The sequence below is a fragment of the Perca fluviatilis genome, chromosome 23 (assembly GCF_010015445.1).
Source record: "Perca fluviatilis chromosome 23, GENO_Pfluv_1.0, whole genome shotgun sequence".
In the NCBI taxonomy this organism is placed as follows: domain Eukaryota; kingdom Metazoa; phylum Chordata; class Actinopteri; order Perciformes; family Percidae; genus Perca; species Perca fluviatilis.
This window is the reverse complement of record NC_053134.1, coordinates 21,988,714-22,007,775: the sequence shown is the minus strand read 5'-3', so window position 1 is coordinate 22,007,775 and position 19,062 is coordinate 21,988,714. Positions and strand designations below refer to the sequence as shown.

The 19,062-nt window shown below is 42.1% G+C and overlaps 1 protein-coding gene across 2 annotated transcripts in view; it reads left to right on the top strand.

Annotated features, from left to right (window-relative positions):
• nav3 (neuron navigator 3) overlaps window positions 1-19,062 on the top strand; it is a 230,372-nt gene that overhangs the window by 171,332 nt on the left and 39,978 nt on the right. For both annotated transcript variants that reach the window (XM_039791195.1, XM_039791196.1), the window contains exons 14-18: window positions 10,289-10,412; window positions 11,833-12,142; window positions 13,017-13,743; window positions 15,885-16,310; window positions 17,054-17,095. In XM_039791195.1, the coding sequence (XP_039647129.1) occupies window positions 10,289-10,412; window positions 11,833-12,142; window positions 13,017-13,743; window positions 15,885-16,310; window positions 17,054-17,095 (1,629 nt within the window). The remainder of the gene's footprint in view (window positions 1-10,288; window positions 10,413-11,832; window positions 12,143-13,016; window positions 13,744-15,884; window positions 16,311-17,053; window positions 17,096-19,062) is intronic.

The window sequence follows — 19,062 nt, the reverse complement described above, 5'->3', positions numbered from 1 at the left end:
GAAAAAGCTAGAGCACATAATAAATAAATAACACTTAAAAAGCTTAAAGACAAAAAAAACAACTACAATCATTAGATCTGAGAAAAGTCATTCAGTTCGTTTTGATGATTTTACATTCATTCAGCTTAAGTGCTGCCCAAAATGGCTTGGGTGCTGCACCTAAGCCTTACTATGGTAGTGAAAACCCTGCAGTACTCACTTAATTGTGGCAACTCTGTCAAGTCTGTTTCCCGTAGAGAGACAGTCAGATGTTGGTTGTTCATCATTGATTGTGGACACAATCCAAGATCACTGGGGGTGGATTCAAACTCTTGTGCTGCCACTGTCTATCAAGTTGTAATGCCATGATCCGAGAAAGATAAAGGAGTCCCTGTGCCAGAACAGTAGATGATGCCAGGTTTGCACATTACATCCTCCAACGACCCACGATGGATGACGTGTGCAAATCGCTTGTTTTGTGCTTGTTTAACTATATATCTTTAAACGTTATAGTTGAGGCTGAAAATGACAACAGAAAGAAACAAGTTTGCCATTTTCACATTTCTCCGCTATTCAAATCAACTGTGGTTTGTCTACCTGGACGTGATTTGGTCTATAGGCCAGTTGGTTGTTCCTGATTTTAAGAAAATACAAATATGTTGGGTACAGTGTAGTGTATTTAAAAAACATGGTTTAGTGAGTGTATCTCCTTCCAGGCTAAGGAGGAGGTCAGCGGTTGAGCTGGCGGTGGGTTGCACATTTGCCAGCAGTTTGTAATAGACGTGAACACGCTCCTGCTGGGTTGCATTAGCTCGCCATAAACCCCCATTTTGTTGTCGTCTTTGACTGCATTGCAGTAGGAAGCCTGAACGTTTTTAACCAGCCCAGCCAGGCAGTGACATACTGCTGTCTGTCACTGCCTGGCAACGTACACATGTCCAGCCCCTTCCCGCCAAGGTCACTCTGTTCATTTCTTTAATCGAGTTGTGCCGAGCTGAATTGGATTCCAGTCGATTAAGTCTGATCACTTTTTTTTGTCAATATGCAAAAGATGTTTTCTCTTCCTGTGACACGGTCTCAATAATCCAAAACATCTTGGATTTAAACACAGGCCTGCTTTGTTTATCACTATCATCCTGTCCCATTTCACAGTAGTAGATTCAACCTGTATCCAGTTCATTTCCTGAAAAAACAATTACACTTCCAGCATGAGAAACAAAGGTTTGTTTGCAATATATAGAAGAATTTACTGGTTATCATTAGCAGAGACCAGAAAACCCAAAGGATGAGGCAGGATGGCTCATAATGTTTGTGATCTCTTGGAAGAGAATTCTTGCTCTCCGAGTGGCATTTACTGCCCTCTGACACCAGACATCAGCAAATAAAGACTGGCCAGCACTATGTGACGGTAAGTTAGGGTGGCACTGATGTTAGTCTTCCTGGATAAATAAATACGAATGGACCAACTCCAGCAACTCGATCATCTTTTTCTTCTTGCTGTACTGCCGGCCGTTACAGTGCTTGAGAGTCATGAATAATGTCCCAACACGAGGCTGTACGGACTGACTTTTCTGAGCATCTCACGTATTATGCATGAGATCACTTCCAGTCAGAGGCATTCGGCAAAGACAAAGCACAGTCGGCTCTCATCCAGCAAAGCCCTCCTTGATTTTGGCTGGATTCTGCAATGTCATCCTGCTTTAATTAACCCTTGGTATCCCGCTGCTGACGACATGTCTGATTGCCTCTCCGAGGGCTGACAGGCCCATCCTGGTGGGGAGGGGAGACGAAGAGAGAGGAGGGGGAGCCAGCAGCAGCAGCAGCAGCACGGGGTGAAAGTGGAAGAGTGAGGTAGTCCTTTCCTCCTTTGTCTCTCGTTCCCATTTCCTCTCTGTCTCCCAGTCGTCTCACAGCTTCCAGCTTCTTTGCCAGGTGGGGTTTTGCCTCCTGTGGTAGTAGGCGCAGTAGGGACACAGACCAACTCAAAGGCAGCATCCATCCCACTAGAGGTGAGTTGACAGCAAAGCCAGAAACTATTTAGCACACACCCAACCTGTAAACAGCTGATTGATGCTTCTTTGTGCTGTGAGTTTGTGTGAGTTGAGTCGGACTGTTTGTTCCCGGTAGGCTGGTTTTTTTTGCACTCCATCGGAGTCAGGCAGAAAGTGAGCCTATCGCCGGCTTTGGCAGCACACAGACAGGAGAAGAAGAGTAAAGTCATTTGCGAGGATGTCTTAGTGTTTTCTTGTGTTTAATTGCAAGAGCTCAGGGGCATTACCTGGGATTATGGTACAGGCAAATGAGGATGAGTGCTTTCCATTTACATCACAGAGCCCTGCGCTATATGTCTGTGTGTGGGAGAGAGAGGAAATACTGTGCATTTCAAAGTCTGTTTGTGACAGATAGTTGTCATGGTGGTTGGAAAAGGACGTCTTTGTTGTGGCTTTTCTTCTGGGGGTTTTCTACTCAGAGCACTATGTACACTTATTGATTTATTGTGGTACCTGAAGCAAGCATCCAGAAAACACAATGACTTTGATTTTAGGCCTTTATCTGATTTATGAAATCCCTTTATTTATTTTAGACAAATTTACATGCAATTGAACAAGCTTTTTATTTTTAGTTTTGGACATTTTCTACTTGTGTTCTTTGACCATCTGTTGTGTTTGTGGTTATAATGTGGGTGTGGTAAAGTCATTGTAGACTGCAGGATAGATTAAGGTCCATAGAATAGTATGAAAGAACTCAAGTAGACTTCAGTTCCCACAGTATGAATACACAAGCAACCAATGGAAGTGCCAAGCTGCCCAGTAAACAAGTAAAAAGAATGGCATGAATTGATAATGAAAAGGTTTTCAGTCTCACGATTAATATTACATTCACAATGGAGGTATTTGGGTTGGCTTTCATTAGACCTTGGTATGAGCTTTAGTTCAGAGATAATATCTCTGTTGTAGATAAAGCTCATTTGTTCATTTAAAGATGCTCAGCCCACTCTCTCAGCCTCCCATTTCCTGTCAATCAAGCAGCCGCAAAAACCTCGTTCCAGCTTTGAGAAAGAGATGTTTCTTTGTACACAAATAATTTAAACTCTAGACGATCAAAGGATGAGGAAAAAGGAATTCATTCACGACGTCTTTTTTTACTTTTAATTGCTCTTTTATATTTTATTTTTAAATCTGTTAATATATTTATCCACAGGAGTTTTTAGCCAAAGAAACAGAAACAAAAACGTAAAAATGAAAAAAATTTGAGTTAGGATTGATGATATACTGTATATTCTCCATTAAATGTGAAACACAATCCATTCGTGAATCCAAACTGGTCCCAGTGTCTTCAAATGCCATTACATGGGAGCGTTTTTTCCCTCCCTGTTTTGTTACGTAAGAGGTCCTCTAAGTGCGCGTGGCATTCTCCCATCTGTAGACATCCCATCTTCACTTACTTAAACACTATTCCCCCCAAATATTTATCAACCCCCTCATCAAAATCTCAATAATGTCCATGATATAGTGTATTCAGCGACGTTATTCTTTGTTCATGCTGCTAATAGCATCTTCTCCTCTCCTCTTCTCCTTGAAAGAACAAGACCAAGTGTATTGAATATTGCATGAGATAATATTTGCATGGTTGAGTGGAGCCACAGCAGTGCGTTCATGGCATGTTGTAACGCATCAGGCAAAAAAAATCAAGGATTTGCAATAGAATCTGCAAAGAAATAAAAAACATTTGAAAGAGTAAACATTCATTTGTGTGGTAAAGTTGCACCTTCCCGCCCGCTGCCTTTGGCTGGAGAGCAGCTCTACTCAAGCTTTTTGGTGTTCAGTGCGAGATATTCCCCAAAAGGTCTCCAGTAGGGTTTGGAAAATCAGGTCATACCTTGTTATAGCACTAGTTATCATACAATTCCATATAACCCCTGCTATACACTGACTGATGAAAAGGTTGCACTATGTAGGGCATTACAGTCTTAGGCTTTACAGCTGTGTTTGTCCAAGGCGCAGAACTATCACAAGGGAAATACATTGTGTGTTCAGATGGATTTTGAGAGAGAGACTATGACTTGTTTGGCGCCCATCTGCCCATTTCACTGCCTCTCTTATGAAAACGGGAGAGAAGGAAAATATTCTCCACAGCTGTCTCCTCTCAAGCATTCTGCTCTGTACATTGTTGCTCATTGTTAATTTAGGATGTTATGACACAAAAGTCCGGCTCACGCGGTTAGGGTTATTGAGTTTGGCCGTTCATTCCCCCCTCCCCTCGCCGTAAGAGATGTGGTGACGCGCATGTGAAAGTGTGGCGTCTGAGGGGAGGAGCTTGGTTAGACACGGTTCTGTTCTGTCAGAGCTGATCCAGGGAATCGGCCCGGTGCAATATTCAACCGGTTACGGTCAGATAGGCTCTCAGGAGGAGGAGCGCAATTTAGTTTTTGTTGTTGATATTGACCTTTTATACCTGGAAAATCCACAGAACACGGATGCTCTTCTTCAGCAGTCCCCAGCTTCCCATTCATACAGACAACCACGGTCATCTGTTAGTGTGCGCTGAGCAGCTCGGCACTGAGGATGGCATCATAAAGGGTTTCCCAGCCCTATCTGCAGGGTTTTTGGAGTTGTTGGTGCTCCCTATACTTTGGAAAATGGGAGCTGGTGCCATGGCAGGGAATAAGCTACCTCATTTTTTTTTTTTTTAAAGAGGAGTTGTATCCTCTTGACTTTAAAGCAACGGCTAAACAATATCTGCTCGATAGCATTCCCTGATAGAAAGCCATAATTGGCATCTTAAGCTGGGGTTACAACCGTCTTTAATGATGTGACATCTTTTTGGGTGTCTATGATACTTTTTACCTTGTCCGCTTTCTGAATCTGAGGATTTTATAGTTTTTTTGTTCCTATGATTCAGTTTTCATGATCTTATTTTCTATCTTAAAATCATAATCCTTAAGATTTCAGTCCTGGTTGATAAAGCCACATGCGCCGTTGCTGGTGGGAGCAGCATGTGTGGTCTGCTATAGTGTCCCACAGTTCTGAGGGCAGCTAACATTCATTGAGCGGCTACTTTATTTTAGAAATACTAACAATTCACTGTGGCTGCTGCTTCTTGTTTCATTACTCCCTGCGATATGGTCAAAAAAAAGACTGTTGTCTTGTAAAAGCATTTTTAATGAATCAGCGCTAACCTCAGTGACAAATACATTACATATCCTAGGAATTCTTCACGTTTAAAACCACCCCATGTTTTGACATTTGAGGAGGAAACGTTTTATTGTCAGAAACTGGTGACTCTGATTTGGCTGAAGGAGAATAAACAGGGATGCTGGATAACATGCTGCATTGCTTCCTGGGAATCCCATATGTGCAATTTTAAAGCCCCGCCACTAAAAATAGAAACTACTATATAGAGAGGTAATCATAAAATCTACATACATGAAATGGTTATTTTGGCAATGGCTTGAATGTAACGGACGTTCATTAATATCAAAAAGTTAAGTACTAAAGCTTTAAGGATTGTATCTTTAATGTTAGACATTGAATGCCTTAATAAAAGTGTCTTAATAAAAGTGGACTGTGTAAATACCAGGGACAACGTCATATTAAAAATAATAAGTTATTATTATTAGAAAACAAACCAAAGATGGAATACCCAAAGCTCCTTTAATGGCCTTTCTCAATAGCCCCTCAGGGGTAGCTGTGGGAAGAGAGCAGCAGTGTACACAGCCAATCATGTACATGTACTAGCTTTGTTACTGTCTCTACAGCATTACCTGAAAGCTTTGAGGCCATTGTGCTCACGTCTTTACCTATATGTCAATTGTTTGCATCTCCTTTCTGCAAGTTAGTTCTGCTTTTTATTGTGTTCCATTATACTCACTCAGTTTGGTAATTAACACTAATTTGCTTAAAGAATTACATTAAGAAGTGAATGCAAAAGCTAAAGGTCATCTTTACATTGTGATTATGACTCCAAGAGCTATTCCCTGTGACTCATTATGTTAATTAAGCAAGAATTACCCAAGAAACCCATAGTTCAGACTAATTCTCCAGAAAGAAGATTTTCAATATTGTATTAGAGAGACCACCATAGGGGGAAGGAGCGATATGTTGCAGCCAGGGGAAAAGACTCTTTGCATGTTTAGATAAGAACTGGAAGTCAATGAGCTTCTTCACAGCCATCTGCCTTGCGTATTATAATGATAGACTAACCATCCTCTCACTGCTGTTTCACCATTCCACTCCTTTGTATTACCCAAGCAAAAGTGCAGCATTTCATGTTATCAAGTCCAATTTGTCTCCGTTTGGAGGAAATGAATAGTGACATGAAAAAAGTGAACCTTTTCTCACTTTAAAAGAAGCTTGAATGATATTTGAGATGTGCAATTAGGCACAAGGAGCAATTAGCACTAGTAAAATACCATCTGTGTGTTTGCTCTCTTCTAATTTTCATCTTTAAAGCATGTTTCTCTCTGAAAATGTGATTTGCTCTCAGAACCAATATTTTTTTACACCAAATAAATACAAGTATTTATAGACACCGTTTTTTGTGTATGTCTGCAGGCAAAGGCTGTGTTTTGGAGTGTAGCCAAGTCACTTTGGACTGCTTCATTTTGTTGGAAGCATTACATTTGGCTCTGACTGCCCCTGTTGTCTGTCACGCACTGAAGGCTGGTCTCCGAGGAAGCTGCAGAGTGCACGGCACCTCCCCTGTCACCGTAAAGCTGAGCACAGGGTAACTTTAAATCAGATTGTCAAGGTGACCGGGCAGCCGCTGTTGCCGCCAAACCTTAAAAACCCCGCCCAGCAACAACTCTACATTTAACCTAGACACTCAGTTATGTTCCTCAACTTGCTGTTGCCCTCTTGGAAACAAGCAGTCAGCTGCTGCATATGATGCTGCCCTCAAATCAAGACAAAGCCACAGCATCAGCAAAGACAAGCTTAAGTGAAGATGAGAGGAAATGATTAAAGGGAAACAAGCCAGGCATGTTTCAAAGCCATCGATTTCCACAGGCTTGGCTTGCAAAAGCCCTGTGTGTGTGCAGAAACACTTCCTCTGACGCTCGGCCCGACTCGTGTTTGATATCAGAGCTCCACTCAGAGCACTCAGCAGCAGCCTCTTTTTTATTAAAGAACTGCAGTAAAGCTGTAGCTACACGACAGCAAAGCTCCGATTGACAGCAAGGATGCCATTTATTTTTCTTATGACACGCGGCTCTGTGCTTTAAGCATCCATCTCTGAGGCGCTTCTCCGATAATGGCTTTGGATTGAAGGCAAATTAAATCTCAAAATGACAGATCAAGGATGGCAAAAAAAATTAATTGGTTATGATGTTCAATCACACAAAGGCCCGTTGCCCTTTTTCTTCTTCGTGGTTTGTTCTTTTCTAAACAAAACAGATTTTTAGCAACTTGACCACAGAAAAGACTTGTAATGAAATGACAGAAATGGGATGTTTTATTTTCCTCAGCCCAAAATGTTGCATAATTCAAACATATTATATGCAGTTAGAATATTCCATCCTGAAACAAAGCCTTACAGTTTGTACTTCTTTGCCGAGTCATAGACCCGGTCAGATTTGGGCAGTGAAGATAAATGCTGCTCATTCTGTAACTTTCATAAGAGCAAATCAATTTCACACTGCACCAGTGGACAACTGGGTCGCAAGGTGTCTGCCCTGCCCTGCATTCATCACAAACCTTTTACAGATGTCAGATCAATACAGACCATCTATTCATTTTTGCATGTAGCAATTACCTTTACATATCCCCACACAAACAAGCTGCTTAACTTTTATGATAGCAAGATTGTTTCACGTTAAGATGTTTTTTCATGTTATTTTCACGACTATTAACACTCCATTTAATAAAAAGGATGCAATATAGCTGATCAGTGGCATGCATGTTTTAAGCACAACAACTCTTATGGTTATTGATTGTCTGAGCAAACTTTAGAAAATCAATAACGCCATTATCTTCCCCGGACCGCTCGTGTTCACGTCCCCACATCTCCGGCTTGCCCACATTTCTTCCTCCTTTGTGAGCCTTCTAAAGAACGACTCATTATTCTCCAATTTTCAGGCAGCCGTCGGGTCTCATCCTCGTCTGCGATGAATTATAGATGGCGAGCTGAATTGACTGGTTGAAAAAAAGTGTAATTAGCTTCTTGAAGTAGTTTTGGATTTTTTTTTTTTTTTTTTTATATTTTAAATGCAGGGTGTGTTTGGAATTCGTCAGACTGAAAATTCCCATCAGATGAAAGGATCTTTACTAAAGGAAATAGTTGGCTCTTTGTAATCTGTCACCGTGTCATTTTATAAGTATTGATTTTCATCTTTCTCGCTCTGTCTACTGCACTGCTCATTCATTACTGTTCCTTCCACATTTAAATTAAACTCTTAAGAATGTTTCAGTAAGATTTGTCATGCAAACTAAGGCATATACACAAAGGCAAATGCACATGCAGTATTTCGTGCAGTATCTGTGTGTCCATACTGTTAGTGTGTAAGCTGTCACAGCTGCGGTGCTGGCTGCCTGTCATTCTTTGTGTGTGTGTGTGTGTGTGTGTGTGTGTGTGAGAGAGAGAATATATTACTATTGAAGGTGATTTATTGTGTCTGATAGCTGAAAAATGAGTTTGGAGATTAGAGAAACTATTGCAGGAGTGTCCGAGCTGTAAATCTGTTGTAAATTAACAGAGTGTGTGTGAAAGTGATCCCTGTTCGATCCATACACTCCTCATTTCGGGGGCTCTTGGTTTCTGTCAGCCTTCAACAACAGCTAAATAATGAAGGTGCCAGACAGTGAAGATCTCTTTATTCCTCCGCAAATTCAGAGTTAATGAGAGGCTTAACGATTAATGAGCCGATGCCGATTTTTTTTTCTTCCTAAAAAAAGAACTCAAATACCCACAAGTCAATGGGGCCCTCAAAAGGAGCACAGCTGTTTGAAAAGACAAATTGGGCAATTACAAATGATCTACCAGTCTGCTAGCCTAGCTGGTGAGAAAATTATACATATACTTCATTCCAGCTTTTTTTCTGCAATCCTTCCGTGACATTTCAAAGTTTTAATTAGAGTGAAAAGATGAAGATGGCAGATGGAGTGCAGGCAGTTTGTTAGTAAAGCACAGAGCACTGCTGTGTACAGACAGATGAAACTGCTAAATTAATATTTATTATTTCTAAATTCTTTACCACCTGTCTATACTTGTATATCACATTGCACTTTTCTGCTTTTTTGCACTTCTGGTTGGACGCAAACTGCATTTCGTTGTCTTTGTACTTGTACTCTGCACAATGACAATAAAGTTGAATCTAATCTTCTTTTGCTAACATTAGATATTTACAAAAAAAAGCCATATCACGAAAATTTGTTTTGTTACAGCGTTCACAACCATTAGTTGACGTTAGCTTATCTGTGTTGCCAGATCGAGTTTGTTGATTAAACGGAAACAGGATTTGAACAAAGTTGATTTTCTCCTGATTCGTTCGTCTGAGAAATTCCATTTTAGTGTCAGAATGTTTGGGAGATTTGTGGCTTGTGAAAATGGGTCCAATATTTGCTTTGGTGACTATGGGGTGAAAGAAAAGGTCATAATCTGTGTTCACATTCATTTCTCCCATTGGAGTCAATACACTCATAGTCTCGCTTTGCCAGACATTCCTCCACAGCGCTGCGGAGGAGGGTCTGGCTAGTCCACATAGCATTCAGGGATGGGAGAAAAATGTGCTCTGGTTTATTGGCATTTCTTTAAACCAATCACAATCGTCACAAAGCATAGACATACTGTATATGTCTATGTCGCTAAGCGCCAGACGGAGCAATGGTGCCTCTGCAGAATAGCCTCGGGATGGAACTTGTTTTGGTGGAACGTGTACGTTCAAAAGTTGTTTTAGTCATGCAACAGATAACTCAGATTGGACAGATAGTCTAGCTAGCTGTCTGGATTTACCCTGCAGAGATCTGAGGAGCAGTTAACCATAGTCCTCAGAAATCCACCAGAGTTTAGAACGCCAACACAAAGAAAGAGCAATTAACGGATATCCGGCCAAAATTAGGGACATTCGGCGGAATTTCCGGTGGCACCTGAACAATCCCAGAAAATGTCGTTGATATAGACTAATACGCTCAGGACCTGCTGCTAGTCTCCTAAAGAGGCGTGGCAGTGGTGAAGCCCATGTTACACAGATACAGGAAATGACTCTGAGTTGGGGTGTCTCCATTCTAAACCGTCCTTGATTTACTACATAAGCTAGAAAAATTAACTTACCGACTTCTACTCTTCCCTCTCCTCTGTTCCTCTCCTCCTGTAGTTGGGACGACAGCAGCTCTGTGAGCAGCGGCCTGAGCGACACATTGGACAACATCAGTACCGATGACCTGAACACACCCTCCTACTCCGCTGTCAGCTCATCACGCAAAAGCAAGGGAGTGCAGGTAAGGACACAAGCACTAACCTTTTAGCATTGTAATAGCTTTGGTGATCCTTGAGTTTTTCTCCTGTGCCATCATCAGGTCATCATTTTAATTTCTTAAATACTTTGGTTTATAACCAAATATCTGCAAAACAAATGACATTCCCATCAGCCTCAGCTGTACTTTGTTTAGTGCTAGTTAGCCAATGTTAGCATGCTAACATGCTAAACTAAGACGGTGAAGATGGTAAACATATACATGCTAAACATCCACATGTTAGTATTGTCATTGTGAGCATGTTTCCATGCTAGCATAAGCATTTAGCTCAAAGCACACCTGTGTCCAGTAGACCTTCCCAGGATGGCAAAGGCATGAGCTTCCCTACTCTGATTGGCTTTCCCTGTTATTTTTACCCTAGCCTATCTCACTCCTCATGCCTAAACCCAATCAACAAAGGCAACAAAGTACTAGCCAGTCAGAGGCAGAGTAGGGTGGGTCATGACTTTGCATGACTGGTTTGTCCCAAACAAGAGAATAAAGTCAGGAAATGTTGGCAGATTTTGACCATTATTTTTTTAACGTGTCTCTTGTGAGTCCCTGAACTTTATGAAAGTGCAGTACTAAATCACTTAACACAAATCATGCCAGGGGAAGTTTACAAAGCAGTAACAGATACTGATACAAAATGAGATCTAAAAGATGGAAATCAAGTCTCATTGTGTGCTAAAAATAGATTGAATTGCTAGATCTGACTAAATGTATTCATCAAATGCGGAGTTACGTACATGCTGGTTTAGCATGAAGCCAAGGCCAGTCTGTGTGTGAGCTCTGACAGCAAAGCTGAGGGAATAAACTGCAAACTGAAGGCCACTGCTCAGCTCTCCCCACCGGCTTTTGCTATATTCTGCCAAGTATCTTTGGCCCCTCATGAAATACTCAACAGACTGGGCCTAAGAGACTCTGGTGTTGCTAGGGAGACTGGCCATCTGTCAAGGTAGGCTAGTTATCACTGCTGCGTGGGTGTGTTTGCATGTGTCCCAAAAGGTGGGATCTGGACATGGGTAATTCCAAAGATAGCTATGACTTCACACGCCGACACGCTCCCTGCTGTTCCGCTTGTGCAGGGACTTATATCTCATTGTGTTGGCTGTATGCGTTCAAATAATGTTTCTTAAAGGGTCATACCGAAGGTTTATGTTTTAGACTATTAACTAGAAATAGCCAATACTTTACATCATTGCTTACCAATTTTCTTAAGTATGCCAAGAAGATCTTTCATTACATGGTACCGTAGTGGTGAGCATGTAGTATTTTTAAAACTCCCCCACTGGTGTGGAGACTACAAAATTTGAGATTTTAGTACCATAGTTTCATTATTTTACTGAACAATCTATCTTCATCTGCTTTCTTTGACACCCACCACCATCACCCCCCTCCCCAGTCCCAGAGAGAAAGCAGGTCCAAGCATGCAGAGCAGGAAGTGAGCAGCAGCTGGGCCGGAGCCGAGGACCTGAAGAAGGTGGAAGAGGAGCTGGACACAAGCATGGACCCCAGCAGCGGCTCCTCCCGCTGGAAGCCTTCCTCATCCTCCTCTTCCTCTCAAGCCCAGGGCCAGTATGAAGACGCCAGTCAGAAGGCCGCTGCCCTGGCCCAGATGTCCCAGACAGGCTCGTGGAGGAGGGGCATGACGGCCCAGGTGGGCATCACACCACCCAGGAATAAGGGTACCTCTGCTGCCCACAAAACACCAGGTAGGAGTTGTTGTTTTTATAATCTAAAAATGGAAATGAAGTACAGTAGGACACTCAATGTGATGTGATGTGATGTGATGTGAATGTGTTGAATCTTTATTGAAAAGTGAAAGTGAAAAAAAAAGGAAAAAGCACTTTTTACAAATATGTCCATATGATGATACAGGTAGTAAGACAAAATGTCCAAAGGCTACAAGTTACCAACACAGAAACGGTGTTTTTCATTGTATCGGGCCCTTAATAAATAAAGTATTAGATAATCTGTCGGCGCTCACAGCAGAGAGCTATGTGACGCATGCCACTATATTGGTGAGGACTGGCGGGTTACATTGACCATCACAGAGTATGCCAGGCAGACACACAGCTGACAAGTTGCCTGCTAGTCGACTAAACAGTAAATGATCGGTTAATCAGGGGTTGGCTGTCGGTCACAAAACAAATCAGCATCCCTACTTCATTCATTTTATTATTTTAAACACTTTGCTTTTCCTCCAATGACACATCAAAATGTCTTTAGTTAAAAGGGCCTATAATGTGCCTCACTTTTATACTAATATTGATTTTGGTGGAACATGTTTTAGAATGGAGAGTTATGAGTTGCAGCGGATTTGTTGCCTCTGGCCGAAAACTATTTGATGATTTTTATTCACTGATACCACTCAGCAAGTTTAGCAGTTTTGTTGCATGTAAGTATTGCTTTTAAATGCAGCTGAGCTTGGAACAGGCCTCTGGCTGTTGGCCAAAATGTACACTAATTTGGCTTTTCCTTCCTGCACTGTGGCACCACAGGTGATAAAAACAAGTGTTGGGCCAAGAATCTGCTGAGGGTAATGTTTTTGTATTTATGCTAATACGTCTTTATGCAAATTGACAGGCAAAACTGATGATGCTAAGGCCTCTGAGAAGGGCAAGGCGCCTTCCAAGAGTTCAGCTGCCATCCAGCGCTCACCCTCAGACGCTGGGAAGAGTAGTGGAGATGAAGGTAAGAAACCTCCCTCTGGCATTGGACGCCCACCCACCACTGCTTCTTTTGGATACAAGAAGATCCAGGGTCCCAGTGGTACCCTAATCACCTCCAGTGGTGCAACGCTCGCCAGCGGCTCAGCCACCCTGGGCAAGGCGCCCAAATCCTCAGCTGCCCTCGGCAAAGGCACAGGCATCGGCAGTGTGCGTAAGACCAGCCTGGATGGCTCGCAGCCCCAGGATGACGGCATCCTACTCAGCTGCAGTGGCTCCAAAGTGACCCTGCAGTACCGCTCTCTACCCAGACCGGCCAAATCCTCCAGCGGGGTGGCAGCCGGGCGCAGCGGGCATCGCTCCAGTTCCAGCAGCATCGACTCCAACGTTAGTGGCAAGTCAGCTGGAGGGGCAGCGACACAAGCGGGTGCCAAACGCAGGGATGGAAAAGTGGGCTCAGACCGCTCCAGTCCCATCACCATCAACCAGACAGACAAGGAGAAAGTGGCGGTGTCAGACCAGGACACCACAGCTGGACTATCCACCTCCCCCAAGTCCAGCCCCACCTCCAGTTCAACAGGCCAGTCAGGCCTCAGGCAGCCCGGCTCCAAGTACCCAGATATTGCTTCTCCTACTTTCCGCAGGTCAGACACACAGCACATGCCTACAGCTTCTGTTCTGTCTTTGTCCCTGGCCATGTGTGTTTCTACATGAATCAAGCATTTCATCACATGCTGAACTTTTTCAGTCCTTTGATTATTAGCAATAACGGGTGCTTTTCTCAGTACAGCAAGCATGCCTTTAGCTGCAATATAAGTTTAGGTCTTTCTTAGACGATTCTGGTTCAATCTATTTTAGAATTTAAGTTTTTATTTTCATTCATTATAATGAACTGATGTTTGTGGTGCTCAGCAATGTTTACCTGATGCAGACTGTTCCCAAGACTCCTGTAACAGATAGGGGCATTTATTGAAGACGTCATCTGTAGTGGTGTAGCGTCACCATGGCTAAAAAAACTACTCTGTCATCTCCGGCAAATTTAGATATGTTTGGATGCGCCAAAATGAATTTAAGACACTTAATAAATCATGTTTTAGCGCCTTCATAGAAAGATTGATTGAGCGTGTTTACTCGGCTGCACAGCCAAGGGCTGCCATTACATAGATTGTGCCCAGGCGTAGGTGATAAGCCACTGCAGATGAAACATATCTTTACTCCGAAGATGAAAGGGTGATGGCTTTTCATTTAGGCATATCCAGCTTAGCAGTCTTGATCGGAACAGACAGGAGAGAGGAGTTTCTCGGCACGCCAATCCCTGACTCATTAGAAGCATGCGCTCAGCAGGCGTGTCCAAACATGCGTCCCATCCGATCTGTCAAGCAAACTCGTTTCATCTGCATGTCTCCAAGCCTCTTCTTTTTTCCCTCAAGAGAGCGTCACCTATATATTTTATGTGATTGCGATGACAGACTGGGGCCGGCGAAATATGAGTAGCAGGCTGTCTGAACATATGTGGGAGGCAAACAGAGTGGCCTAACAGATTAGGTTATTTAAAGTCACAGGGTTGAAACGGGCAAAGCTGTGAAAGCAGATGTGTTGATGTAAATTACTGAGAGTTTGCAGCTGAAATGAGGTGGAGTTTGCTGCGAAGGATAAATGTGTTGGGAAGTGTGCTTAGTGTTTTATCTGTAGTTTAAAGCAACATTGGATAACGTTATTTTATGTGTTTTGGCGCCCCTTGAGTTTCCGAATGCAATTCACTTCTACACCGCTGTGGTCAATATTGACAGATGTACACGTGCATTTGTTATTATTACATTAATCATGATCAAAGACGAGCGAGTCGACAACTTGGCTAACACAGCCAAACATCAAGCAAGTGCAACAACACAAGACGTAGCAAACCAGCTAATATGACTTACTAGTCCAACAGTAAGATGGCCAGCTCGCCATTTGTCTTGCACCCTTTTATTCCGCAAAGGTCTTCTCAAGGACTACTAGTCCCTTTCGAGATTTACTCTTGTCCGGCGGCCTCTTGCTCTGTCCTCCGTCAGCTCTCTTTGCCTCTTCCATGATGTCTGTAGAGGCTGCTGAACCCGCCAGCATTCCCCTTCGCCCGGGCCTGAAAACCTCCTCCTCCCAGCGACCCAAAGCTCCTGTGCTAGCAGTTTAAACACCAACACTCCCCGGGTGCTCCGAGCTCCCAGTCCTTGCACCACAGCTAAATAGCTGACGGCGGCTACAGTTAGCAGCTAGCGTTACTTTAGCAACAAGTTTTGCTTTCTGTCCATCAGAAAAACTCACTAAATTCCAGAGAGTCGAGGCAGAGCAGCCGATAAACACAAAAAACAGAAAAAATGTTCTCCATAAAATAGGATCCAGTTTCACCAAAATGAGTTTGTACCCGCTCACCAAAGTTACAAGAACAGGCGTTTGGGGCAGGGGAACCATTCTCCCTTACAAGTCAGTGTAACATCAAAATGATTTTAAAGGTGTTATTTGAAGATCAAATTATTTTGCAATGTTGCTTTAAAGCTGGTGTTACAATAAAGAGGTGGGGATGTTTTAGTAGCTGTTTTTCACTCTACAGCACTGATCCTTCAGTTTCTTGATGCGTGTGACCAATGCAGTAATACAATTTTATATAATATATATTAGATAACCTCAATGTAATCCACTTTCTCAAAGTACCAAAGTTCTTCATTTTCCAGTATGGATCTTGCAGATGCTCATCCCTTGTCCTTTGAGCATTTCTGAATGACTGCACCAACCTCTCTACCTCCAGATTGTTTGGCACCAAAGCCAGCAGCAAGGCCAGCTCTCCGGGCACTCCCGACTCTGGCAAGTGCCCCTCAATACTGGGCAGCCCCCACGGCACACTGGCGAGGCAAGCCAGCCTGGACTCACCATCCTCTGGCACTGGGAGCCTGTGCAGCGCTGGCGGCCTGAGTGGTGGCAGCAGCCCACTGTACGGTAAAACCCCAGACCTGTGCACTGACTCCCCGGCCTCCAGTCCTGCCTCTGGCCTCTCCCTGCCCTCCAGCGCTCGCCCCTGGCCTGCATGTAGCTCCTCAGCTGGCAGCAAGGACACACTGAGCTGCCAAAGCATGACCAGTCTGCACACCAGCTCTGAGTCCATTGATCTGCCGCTAGGCCACCATGGGCCCAAGGTTACACGAACCGGCAGTGTCAAGTCCACCCTGTCTGAGGGGTGAGTAACAGGGAATACGATTGGGCTGAATCGTATTCATTGTTTCATTTGAGAACAGAGACAAAAAGTATATCTCTCTACCCTAAGATATAGACATACAATGCAGAGGAAGCCTAAGTAATATAATTAGAAGGAAAAAAATCACCCATCCAGCACACAGTTTGGTTGAATTTAAGTTTCTTTTTCTGGCATGGTTTTTGGTATTATTATAATTTCCAGAGTCTAATCCTTTTAATACTCATTTACCCAACTGGCCTGCCAACTTTTCCATAGGTTTTCTATTGCATTGACCAGGTACTAAGTGTCTCTGGGATCACCATTAAAGTTAATTGTGGGTCCAAAGCCATGCTAGAAAAAGTCCCACAATAAATTCAGATCATTTCAGATGCTCATTCCCATGAGAAGTCTTTATCAGGGTGTTTCATTGCTTTGTCCACATACTGTGCATGCAATACATTACATAGCGAAGAAGACATAAGGCACACGTTTATTTTCCCTTGCTAGTTTAGCTGTATGTCTCAAAAATGAAACAATTTATTTATTTAAATTGGCCTGTTTTATATTTGTTGTCTGTACTGTGATGCATTTGTAATGGCATTGTTTCTCCATTGTGTATGTCTTTGTGTATGTGTGTGTCAAAAGTCAAGTTTGTAAAATGTGACCAAAGTATTTTTCCCATGTATCACAAAAGTCAAATGTTTTCTGGTGTCCATCTAATTCACTCATCCTCTGTGTTTTAACAGCATGCCTCTTGACAGAAACACGCTTCCCAAAAAGGGACTGAGGTACAACTCAGCCAGATTCCATTCTCAACCGTTCTTCTTTTATTCACTCACAGTCTCATCATTAGTAAACATTTGCATGAAAATAATCATTCTGATATCAAATGTACTTTCCATGTTGTTGTATACGTGTGGCATGGTGTTGCCCTATAGCAGTGATTCCCAATCAGTTACCTATAGCTACCCCAAGGAGTACTCTTCTGCAATTCCTTGAGCTTATAGGGTAATATTGTGAAGAAGCTCAACTATTTTGAAACAAATGTATGTAGAAAAAAGTAAGCTATAACACCTAGTTATAATTAGTTAGCAAGCAGAGAAGTTGAAACAGCTATGCTAAAAGTGATGGATACATGGTTTAGGTAGATAGCTAGCATTAATCATGACAGTAAGTATAGTTATCTTAAAGTAAGGGATACATGGTTGAAAAATTTAACAATTACAAGTTACAATAGCTTAAAATTATGGTTAAACTGTTAAAATTGTCAGACTAAAGTATGGATAAACAGTTGAAATAGCAGTTGAAATAGTTAGCTTAGAGCATTGGATACACAGTTAATATAATTAGCTATTGAAATAGTTAGCTTTAAGTACTGGATAAACAATTGAAGTAATTAGCTTAGGACATTGGAAAAACAGTTGAAATATTTAGCTTTAAGTAATAGATAGACATTTGAAATAATAAGCTTTAAGCATTGGATAAACAGTTAAAATATTTAGCTTTAAGTAATGGATAAACATTGTAAATAATTAGCTTAAAGTATTGGATAAACAGTTGAAATAGTTAGCTTTAAGTTATGGATAAACAAGATAACTAGCTCTAACTCCTACATGGTTTGAATGCAATTATTGGAAGTTGCTGTGGACAAAATCATCTGCCAAATGAATGTACTTTGATGTTATGTAAAAGTAATGGAAAAATGGTTCAAATAAACAGGTATTAATGAAGGGGTGCTTTAGTTCATCTGACAGGGCTGCAGGTGTGCAATTGACAAAAAAGGTTGGGAACCACAGATCTATAGATAAGCTAATCTTAACACTGCATTTCTGCAGAAATCTGACTAGCTGTGGATTTGCAGAATGCATTATGCAATACAGAGAGAAAAAATACAAAATGCATGCTCATCTCTTCTCTTATATTTTCCAATGCACTTTGGTCACCTTATGTACCCAGTAATAGTTTTTGACTTAACTGGGGTGTCTTCCCAAACCTCAATGAATTAAGAAATGTTAACCTATTGTTTTACCTCCACAAAATGCTGTGGCACATAAGTAATGATAGCTCTCTCATGTCTCAGGATCTGATTTAGTACCACAGATCCTAAAATCCACATTAGATTATAACTCACTTTAAGGAATGTGTTTGTCTGTCCGTTTGTATGTCTGATTCTCCATGTGCATCCTCATCTGATTCTCATTTAGAAATAGGGCAAACTGCACCATGACAGAACAGTTCTTCCTCAGCTCCCTAAAATGGCCTAAACCTCCTGATAATATTTGCTCTGCTTGCCTAGGGGGAGAAGTACAATGGATACTTTGATTTTAGCTGCGACTAAAGAGACTGAAACAGAAATACCATAACCCATTCATCACAGTGACACAACCTCTGCAGGGAACAACCTCTCTAGCCAATTATACAGCACTGCTGCAGAGGGGTTGGATGAGGCATGCTGGTTTCAAACCATTCTTTCATTTCGATGGCATTTGGTGCTGATGTTCTTTTTGGGCCTCAAAGCATCTGATCTCATGCTACACTTTATGCCTGTTGGATGGGTTGTTCAGTACAGACTGCAGCGTTTTCTTCTCAAAAGTTTTTTCTGACCACAAATGTTTTACGGCCGTCATTTCACATCTTAAACCCGACAACATTTTCTGCCTGAGCTTTAGATATCCTACAAGAGGAGCTTAGATTAGTAATTGCCTTCTTTAGTCATATAAATAAGCATATTGGTCCTGCTTATGGGCATTTTGTA